The sequence below is a fragment of the Littorina saxatilis genome, linkage group LG14, assembly GCF_037325665.1.
Source record: "Littorina saxatilis isolate snail1 linkage group LG14, US_GU_Lsax_2.0, whole genome shotgun sequence".
NCBI classification, from domain to species: domain Eukaryota; kingdom Metazoa; phylum Mollusca; class Gastropoda; order Littorinimorpha; family Littorinidae; genus Littorina; species Littorina saxatilis.
Genome location: NC_090258.1, coordinates 21558448 through 21569479, shown reverse-complemented (window position 1 = coordinate 21569479; position 11032 = coordinate 21558448). Strand labels below are relative to the sequence as shown.

Genomic DNA, 11032 nt, shown 5'->3' with positions numbered 1-11032 from the left:
ACAAATATAGCAAACAGGGAGGCACGGAGTTTGTATTTCGAATGTGGATCATCTTTGCTACGTCCTCTTCGTCCTGGTCAAGTATAATGAATACTAAATGGGGATTAAATTGAGTACTTCTGAATTAGAAAGCGCCATTAAAAAAGCCATATCCTTCAAAATTAGGCTTATCACACAGCAATAGATGCATTTTGTAGCCAGTATGATCGATACTATAAGGTAGACATGGCACATTTATTACCACAAACCACACAAACGTTCCTTTAACGACAGGTTTAGTAAGGTCATCATGATTCTTTTACAAGCAGTTGTCTTTCGCACATATATTTTGTAAGCAGCTCAAGCATACATCTTGTCTGAATGTCTGAAACGGTATGAAGGGGCTTTGAGTCTGAGAACTATGTACACCTATCTTTATAGTGCCCAGTGGTGTCAGCCGGTGTGAAGCGGGTCGCTGGGGTTCGCAATGCAACCATCACTGTAGCAACACGTGTGGGGGTGGTCCTGGCAACAACTTCTGCTTTCAGGGGACTGGTGATTGCTATGATGGTAACTCAGCTATTCTTAGTGTTTATCAGTTTAACAGTTAGAATGAAGTTTGCTGGGCGTTGCTGAAAAGTGGGTTGTGCAGCATAGATAACCATAACGTTGTAAAAACGAATTCAAGTTAAATACATTAGCGTGGGATATGAATAGCTGGTTGTTAAGAATAATCCGGCATTATGTTGGGTTTGTTCTGATCATACTTCAGCAGAGATTCAAAAGTTAGTTGGTTGTTTCTCAAGAGTGCTGAGGAGGAGCAGTTTCTGATTTGTATATTGCACGTGCTATTCAACTTTAATGTACTTCTTTTAACCGGGATGAATTAGCAAATTTAATTCAAAGTACTTGACGTTTCAGGATGCATGGAGGGATGGTGGGGAAACAAGTGTCAGCACAGATGCAACAAGGACTGCAAGCAACACGCGTGTCAGCAAGACAATGGCAGCTGTGCAGGTAGGAACATGGACAGAAAAGTCAGTTGGTAAGACCGAAACCAAAAACGAAGCTCACGAAATACAAACACTACGGTGCGCAATCCGTGGTTTATGCCTTTTCTTGAAACACGATCGAACCGCGTGATGGCTGGAGTCTCTCCCTGAGAACAGGAAATAGAATTAAAATAGGTCACTCGCCCAACGCCCAACTGACATGGCCGAAAGGGAAAATAAGTCGCGTAAGGCGAAAATACAACTTATAGTCAAGCTGAACTCACTGAATGAAACTGAACGCACTGCATTTTTTCAGCAAGACCGTATACTCGTAGCATCGTCAGTCCACCGCTCGTGGCAAAGGCAGTGAAATTGACGAGCCAGAATAGCGCTGTAGTGGTTGCGCTCAGCGGGATAGCACGCTTTTCTGTATCTGTATTCTTTTTAACTTTCTTAGCTTATTTTTAATCCAATAATATCATATATATATGTTTTTGGAATCCGGAACCGACACAGAATAAGAAAGATGAAAGTGTTTTTAATTCGATTTCGGAAATTTAATTTTAATCATAATTTTTATATTTTTTATTTTCAAAGCTTGTTTTTAATCGTAATAACATATGTATATGTTTTTGGTATCAGAAAATGATGAAGTTATTTTTGGATCGTTTTATAAACAAATAATTTTAATTACAATCTTCAGATTTTTAATGACCAAACTCATTAATTAATTTCTAAGCCTCCAAGCTGAAATGCAATACCAAAGTCCGGCCTTCGTCGAAAATTGTTTGGCTAAAATTTCAATCAATTCCATTTAAAAATGAGGGTGTGACAGTGCCGCCTCAACTTTTACAAAAAGCCGGATATGACGTCATCAAAGACATTTATCGAAAAAATGAAGAAAACATCAGGGGATATCATTCCCAGTAACTCTCATGTAAAGTTTCATAAAGATCGGTCCAGTAGTTTACTCTGAATCGCTCTAAACTCACACACACACGCACACATACACCACGACCCTCGTCTCGATTCCCCCTATATGTTAAAACATTTAGTCAAAATTTGACTAAATGTAAAAAGATAGACAGCATTTCTGAAGAACTGATTGAATGATTTCCTGATTGAATCATATAGTAAAGCTCAAAAATCATATTTTGTTTTAGTTTTTTTCTTCACATTTTGTCAAGTTTTGACTAAATGTTTCCAGATAGACCAGGAATCGAGACGAGTGTGGATGTGTGTGTATGTACAGAGGGATGCCATAAGTATTGCATACTCGAGGTCGCCAAACTGGAAACAGAAATTTAGAGCTTCGCGCAAAACTTCGCTCTGTCGGATCTAAACAACGGAGCGTCACTACAGTGACAGTACATAAAATGTCATCTTTTTGCCACATACGTTTATCACTGTCGTCTGTCAGTTTTTCCCCACGTGCTTCTTGAGTTACAAACATGACCAGGCAATGTAAAAAGCTCACAGTCAGGTGGAAACAACTCTCTGTAGAGGTGAGAAAAGCTATACACAAAAATCTCAACCATGGGCAGCGATAATGTCTGGAAGAAGCAAAGGAATTATTTCGTGACTTCAAACGGCTTGTGTGTATGTTGACGACGATTACAGGAAAACTACATGACAGATATGTGCAGAACTTGACATGTTAATTCTTCATGAAAGCATCCCGACATGACTTTTTTCTCTCTATTTTGTTTCGATAAATGTCTTTACTGACGTCATATCTGGCTTTTGTTGTTGTTTGCAAAACGTGTAGGCCAAACTGTGGTGACCACAATTTCAAGCAAATTGACTGAAACTTTCTTTCTTTCTTTCTTTATTTGGTGTTTAACGTCGTTTTCAACCACGAAGGTTATATCGCGACGGTGACTGAAACTTCAAACATTCTTTGGTTAAGCAAGGACTGTGGGATTGCATTTCAGAATCGAAATGTTCACTACATTTTATATTCATGAGTACATTGTCTTTCCAATCAATTGCTGAATCCAGCAAAATATGGATAATCGGTTTACACAAAGTAGATCTCATTTGTGCCTGCTTTGCCGAGACCAGCTCGATCCGCCTCGGTTCACGGAATTCGGGAATCCAGGTTTTAGTAGTCTCGATAATAACTGATTCAGGATTTCAGTGTCGATCTTTTAGTTTCAGGCCGACTGATTTTTGGAAGATTCCTCAGAATGAGTCTAAACATGATTCGGTTTATTACCATACTCTGCTTATTCGTGATTCCAAAAGTATCTATACGATGATTTTAAGTTAACGATTTATTATTAACTAGATGATTACCCGCTTCGCCGGGTACCGGCTTCGCCGGGAAGAAGTAGAGCCGAATACCAGGCTGCGCCTGGGACCCGGCTTTGCCGGGTGTACGCCGGCGCACGAAGGAAAGGAGATAAACGCGCAAAACACTGGAGACCTTCTAAAAATAATAACGTGCAGTGACCTTCTAAAAATAGTAACGAAGTAACGGGAATATGGATTGACGCCACACGGAGGAAGGGAGATAATCGCGGCTGAAAACACTGGAGAAGATAAGGAAGAGTTACTGGTAGTGGATCCAGACCAAAAAAAACAAAATCGGTTCAGCGCGCACAGCGCTGCGCGCTGAGAGCACGTGTTGAAATATCTCATCGACCAGGTTGTGTCCAGGGTGTACCTGAATATGATCACCAAATTTGAAACAGATCCATCGAGAACCTTGGCCGCGCATCGCGCACAGACACACAGACAGACAGACAGACAGACACACAGACACTAGTCGTATATATATATAGATACATTTCTATGTGTCCTTTTCAAAACAAATTAGATGTAGTATGTAGTATGCTGTCAAGCGTTTTTGTTTGTGATTGGTTTTCATTTCCATGCCAGATTGGAGTGTTGCTGTTGTCCTGTTTAGTAGATTATCAGTAAGCCACTTCTGACTTTCTTTCTTCTGAAAACGGTGTTCTTTACAGGCTGCAGAGAAGGTTACCATGGTGACACCTGTATTGAATCATGTTCCAACGTAACGGATCAGTGCCAGCAGTGTACCCAGGGTGGATCCTGTACGACCTGCGGCGGTAACTTCCAACTGCCAGCATGTACAAGTATGGTGCAATAATCTATGGGCATTTAAAGCTTTAAAGCTTTAGTTGATTTCTCTTTATACATCAACTGATCGAAATAGTGTTAATACCTTTGTAAATAAGACGAAAATGAGTTTGTTTGATGTGACAGCTAAAAAAAGAAAATTTCTCAAAAATTCATGCAACCGAGTTATTTCTTGAAATCCGTGGAACATCTTTATTTCCATTTAAATAAACAGGTGTAAGAGGCAATGGACATTTTAGAAAAAAACACGTAAGAAAGCAAAAGATAAATCATCATTTCCAAAAACAAATAAACAAGCAAACACACATAAAGTACATTCCAAATACACACACACACGCACACGAACACACACAATCGCTCGCCAATTGTTTTTCTCTCTCTCTTTCTCTCTCTCTCTCTCTCTCTCTCTCTCTCTCTCTCTCTCTCTCTCTCTCTCTCTCTCTCTCTCTCTCTCTCTCTCTCTCTCTCTGGTTCACATCAGTCATGTGACACCAGTACTTACTGACAATTATTATTATTATTGTTATAATTTAAGTTATTGAGACATCCCAGTGCACTAAGGGATTTATAGAGCAAATCGAGAAAATTCATTATTGAACGAAGCGCATAGCGCTGAGTTCAATCATTATTTTCGAGATTTGCTCTATAAATCCCTTAGTGCACTGGGATTGTTTCAATAACGATATTGTCAGTACCGCCAGAGAAAAAAGAAGATTCAAAACGCACATTTTGCAACGCGCATTTGGATAGGCGTAACTGTGTGGTCAGGTTTGTGTCACTGGATCTATTTTTGTGTGGGCTGTCTCAAGTGTGTCGTGCTTTCGTCACACGCAAACTCTTGTTTTAATTTCTGTTGGTAAATTCCAGTGTAGCGTTAAGCTAAAAAGTGATGATCTTTCATAGAGACCTCATTTAAACTCGGAGAAAGGACTGTGCTCTTGGTTTCGAAACCTTCATCGAGCTTCGACAGATTGACTCCAAGAGTGCGCTAACAGTTTTAGCGCATCGCCATTAGCCAATCAACTGGTTCACATCAGTCATGTGACACCAGTACTTACTGACAATTATTATTATTATTACAACCATTATCATCATTATCATTATTATTATTGTTGTTATTATTTATTTATTTTTTACAGTTAGTATTGTTATTATCGTTATGACATCATCATCATTACCATTATTTCTATTTTCATATTTCTATTGCTGTTATTGTATTTAATAGTATCAAATACTATAACTTTTTCTTTGCCTTTAAATGCCATTTATTATCATATGTATGATTATTTTTGCCGTCAACCTTTTTTGCTCTTATAATGTTTTCATGTTCTGTTTTGTATTCATGTTAGTTAGCAAGGACAGATTGTAAGACTAGGCAACGCCTAAAATCTCCATCCTTCTGTAATAAAGTTTAATCAATCAATCAATCAATCAATCAATCAATCTCTCTCTCTCTCTCTCTCTCTCTCTCTCTCTCTCTCTCTCTCTCTCTCTCTCTCTCTCTCTCTCTCTCTCTCTCTCTCTCTCTCTCTCTCTCTCTCTCTCTCTTGGGCCGATCTTGGGCCGATCTTGTTCTGTCTGTATATCAATGATCTGCCACTGCACATTTCTGATAGTAATGTAAGAAGTGATTTTTTTGCTGACGATTCTTCTCTTCATTCAAGTGGAAAGTCTGTTCCAGTAATAGAGTCCTCCCTTCAAACAGCTTTAAACTATGTAAATAACTGGTGTAGTGCCAATGCTATGCTTGTCCATCCAATAAAAACTAAAAGTATGGTAATTGCAACCAGAAAAAAACACCAGATTTCTCCACTCAAACTAAATCTTACTATTGGTACGCAATCAATTGAACAAGTTCAACAGCATCGCGTTTTAGGGGTAATTATTGATTGTGAATTCAAGTGGCAGGCACAATTACAGCATATTTGCAAGAAAGTAGCCAAGAACGTTTTCCTCCTATCCAAGTTAAAGCAATTTACGGACAGAAGGACTCTGGAAATGTTCCACCATGCTCATGTAATGCCTCACATCAATTATGTTTCGACGCTCTGGGATGGCAGCAGTGATGTCCACTTGAAAAAGTTGGACTCTCTCTATCGTCGCTCGGCAAAACTCATCGTAAAGGATAATGCCACAACAGATATGAAATTAAAAATGCTTAACTTTCTTCCACTGGAAAAGCATCTCAAGTTAAAGAAAACCATTTTCATGCATAAATTGTATTACGGTAAAGTGCCGATTTACATTACATCATTATTTAATAAAGCTACCGACAGATATGGGTCGGTCAACTTGATCCCACCGATTCCACGAATTGACCTTTATAAGACCAGTCTTGCTTTTTCGGGTACATCAGTTTGGAATTCACTTCCATCATCCTTTAAGCACTTAAAGTCATTAACAAGTTTTAAAAAATGTGTCAAAAAGCACTTAATGTCTGAGTAGTTTAACGCGTTTTGATTTACCACACTTTTTATTACACTTAGTATTACGCCAAAGATATGCTGTGCATTGTATATTCTGAACATATTTTTGTTGTACTATTGCTACATGTTCGATTGCTACGTACCAGCTTGTATTTATAATTACTTGCATAGTATGCATTTGATTTTATGAATAACCACATATGTATGCTCTTCATGCCTCATCTTCATCATCATCATCGTCATCGTCATCATCGTCATCGTCATCTTTATCATCACGTGCTGAAGTTTTCTGACCTCCTTTTGTTGGTAAACTTTTTAACTTTTTAATTTTTAATTTTTCAATTTTATCTTTGTGTGTCTGTGCGTCCCAAGGACAGATTGTAAGAAAAGGCGTAGCCTTAAATCTTAATCCTTGTTAAATAAAGTTCAATTCAATTCAATTCAATTCTCTCTCTCTCTCCAGAAGTGGGAAGTGGGAAAAGTGACACACACACACACGCACGCACACACACACTCACACGCAAAATCACGCTCACGTCTTTCGAAATTGAAGCTTTAGTCAGTAATATTTGTGTGTCCCAAAGACTGCTTGCTCGTAATTTCCAGAATGCTCAGACGGATTCTACCTGAAGAAACCTGACGCTGTTCACTGCACGGAATGCCCGTGGAGATGTGACGACGACAAGCCCTGTAACAAAACTACCGGTGACTGCAACAAGTGTCCCTCCGGCTGGGAAGGCCAAAAGTGTTTGCAACGTAAGATGAGTTTGTTCTCCACCTAACAACAGAGTTGTTACTTAAGGGCAGAGATGGCACGGAAATTAGGTTTTGTTTTTCTGACAAGTTTTTCAATTATTTTTCAAGGTTCTTCATACAAATCCTCAGAAAAAAATATGGGTGTTTTTCTTCTTAAAAGTGATACTTGAATAAAATAATGGGTCAAAATGGAAGTTTTTTTGTGGATATGGGGATACAACTTTTAGTTTTTTGGGAAGCATTCATCTTCCAGAAAAATAAAGATAGAGCTTTGAAGAACATGAATGTTTTATTTGATTCTAAACAGGTCCCTAGATACAACAACAAAGCAATTTCTTCATATTTATGAACGGATTTTGTTTCCTGGGTAGATACCATAGACACAAAATAAAGAGATAGATTTTATTGGAAAGAAGAGGTTGACAATGACACAATTACGTCGCATTATGATTCTATGGTAATCAAAGTACCAAACTATGCTGAAAACCCATCCATCTATCTCTGGCCTCAAGTATCATATACATCTGATCAAGTGTACCTCGGTTGTCACCGCAGATGTAGAAACTTTTTTTCAGTAAACGACGTGGCCGTGGGACTGTGTTGAGCATGGCATGCAGACCCATTTCTTGAAAATTATGGTTTTCGGGTACTTTAAGCTATTTATAATGACTATTAAATCGTGCCTACCAACAATAGGCTACATCTGCAAATACGGTGTGATGCGCTGACCAGCTATTGAAACAATTGCCATAACTCTGCCACTACAGCTCAGTCAGAAAACGAATGTCCAAGCTCACGCTTTGTGTTGATGTTTCTCTGGACATGTCGCCAAATACATGTAAATGTATGATAAATAAAAGGCGGTGTTTAACGGATCACGTTTGCACGTTTCTCGTATTACGTTCAAGAATAGGCAGTGCTGAAATCAATTGTTCTTTACGTTTAGTTTGTGTCCTTAAATTTCCCATAATATTGTCATTTACTTGTCGATTCAGGAAGCGATGGAGGAGCGGAGAAACTCATTGGTCCTGTTGTTGGTTCTGTTACCAGTGTGGGACTGTTACTTGCCGTTGTTGTCTTGGCTACCATCTGGTACACACACACACACACACACACACACACACACACACACACACACACACACACACACACACACACACACACACACACACACACACACACACGCACACACACATATATATGTATATATATATATATATATATATATATATATATATATATATATATATATATATGTGTGTGTGTGTGTGTGTGTGTGTGTGTGTGTGTGTGTGTGTGTGTGTGTGTGTGTGTGTGATCTTTCCCAATTGCCACCCCTGGCGAGAAATAGATAGAACGAGAGAGTGAGTGAGAGAGAGAGCGTGTGTGTGTGTGTGTGTGTGTGTCAGTGTGTGTGTGTGTGTGTTCCCAATTACCAGCACTAGAGAGTGAGAGAGAGAGAGAGAGAGAGAGATAAATAGAGATGTCATGCCTGGTAATGTTGTTTGCACAGTTGGTGTAGAAGATCGCAAAAGAAGGCTGAAATGGCAGAAACAACAATAACAATGAGTTCCATCGCAGGTAAGCTATACTGATAACACTGTTAGAGGCCCAATAGCTCTTAGCATTGTGAAGTTTTGTTTAAGTAAAAGCCTCAGCGTCTCGAGTAAGTTCAAGATGGTTGTTCTCTCCTCATTCACACAAATAAATGAACACGTCCAATCAAATCCAAGAATCGGTTCCATACACTATTTTTCCTCGAAAATCGAACTGTCTACAGTATTCGACTTAGGAACACTGGGGAAAAAGTTCGTCTGCTACTCCATTCTGACGGGAAAAATTTCGGTAGCGATGCCATCACATGGACAGAACACAAATGTGCCTTTACCCCCACATCAGGACAACAATGTAAAAGTAGGCTCGATTTTATTCCAAACACAAAGAATTGCAGTGAATTTAACACAATATAATTACTTTGACGGAGGAGCCATGCAGCCATGCATTATCATCACTCACCTGCAAAAATAGACTGACGAAGAAATTACGATTTTATCAAAGTGCGGCAAAAACACTTCTTTTTTTGGTAAAGCAAACTAGTACAAGATATCAAAAGAGTTAAATAACCAAAGGTCACAATACTTGTTTCAGAGCCAATGTCTTCACCCACTAACGTCTACACCTCACCTCCCACAATTGCTGATATCACCTCGGCAGCAGCCCAGGAAGACTTGCATCATGAGATCCGTGACCCTGCCAATGTTTATGAAAAGCTGCAAATCCACAACAACATGGCTTTAGAAGGAGAAACGCAGTCAGGCGTTAATTTGCAAGCTGCTGGCGTCACAGATAACGAGACAATTTATGTCAACATGCCCGCTCCAGCTCCTGGGAAGAAAAGACCTTGAACAGGCATGATACGGTTTGGGTTACACAAGCATCAACAGAGATAACTTTTAAATGAGATTTGAGATCTTTAGTTTAAACGCTTGTCTTGGTTAAATTAAAACAAAATCAAACAAGCATTTAAAAGGATATGATGGATTCAAGAACACGCCATGAGCTATACATTTTGGGTTGAGGGTTGTTATTATGCCACGACACACCATACCTACCTTAAATACATGTTGTATCGCTCAATTATTCACATTTAAAACTGCTGTGTTTGGGTAATGCTTTGAGGTTCGAATTTCTCCATTTTGCTTTCTACCGCCGCAGTATCTGTCTTGATTTTCGTCTCACTTTTCGTCCCTGAGAGGAGCTCGTATTTCACGCGCTGTTGCTAGTGGCAGATATTTCAAAACGCCCAATGCGCTACAGAGTTCGGTAGCGGGGTTAATTAGATGACACCAAACAGGACTAATGCCGTAACATTAGTGTTTGAGCGTTCTCTTTTTCACATACAAATGCTGTGTCTGTAACACTATCTGACTGGTCTATGCTCACTTTTGTGATTATATGACGTTTCGGTGGATAACTCTTATTGAAGTAGCATAAAGAGGGATGAATTTTCTCCACGACTGTCTCTACCTGGTTGAAAAGTATGCACTTTTACGATTTGTGTAGCGTGTCAAAATGATACGTTTTCCTGCGATCACGCCTAGCTTCACCCATTCCCCGTATTACACTATTTCTGAAGAGGTATAACTAGACTACAATATAATACAATGCTTGTACAGTCAGTAAAATATCCTTCACGAATCTGGGTTTTTTTTCTCATTTATTTTGTTTATAATATATATTTTACAGCAGTTTTAAAACGACGAAAACATCATTTGCAATAGCACCAACACGCACGACTGTGACGCGTTTCTTTTGCCCCCTAATGTGCAATGTGTCTTATTTTACTGTCAGAAGAGGGCGTTACCTCCCTACACTTGTTTAGAATAGCGTATCTCTCCCCTCTCTCTCTCTCCCCCTCTCTCTCTCTTCCCCCCTTTCTGTCTCTCTGAGTAACGGTCAACTACTTAAATAGGCTGAACGGAACCATATGTAATTAAACCCTGATCAAACAAACTGCATGTTAAAAACAACGAGTCAAAAGCACCAAATCTCAAGCCCCCTGAACATAAAAGCCAAATTATTACAGAGGTACACAATTACAACGTATTGGTTGTAATGATGGAAGATAATCTATCTTGGTCTGCTCATGTTTCAAAACTAAACAAGATAATTTCACGAAAAAAATATTTTCAATCAAGAATGACACCCTTTTTATATTTAGTCAAGTTTTGACTAAGTATTTTAACATCGAGGGGGAATCGAAACGAGGGTCGT

At 39.0% G+C, this 11032-nt stretch overlaps 1 protein-coding gene across 1 annotated transcript in view; it reads left to right on the top strand.

The window, feature by feature from the left end:
* Positions 1 to 11027, top strand: part of LOC138947346 (uncharacterized) — a 19398-nt gene extending 8371 nt beyond the window's left edge. Inside the window, exons 9-15 of the mRNA XM_070318801.1 lie at positions 421 to 549; positions 901 to 996; positions 3941 to 4072; positions 7109 to 7258; positions 8254 to 8350; positions 8772 to 8839; positions 9407 to 11027. Of these exons, the coding sequence (XP_070174902.1) occupies positions 421 to 549; positions 901 to 996; positions 3941 to 4072; positions 7109 to 7258; positions 8254 to 8350; positions 8772 to 8839; positions 9407 to 9663 (929 nt within the window). The 3' untranslated portion in view covers positions 9664 to 11027. The remainder of the gene's footprint in view (positions 1 to 420; positions 550 to 900; positions 997 to 3940; positions 4073 to 7108; positions 7259 to 8253; positions 8351 to 8771; positions 8840 to 9406) is intronic.
* The last annotated feature ends 5 nt before the right edge of the window (positions 11028 to 11032 follow it).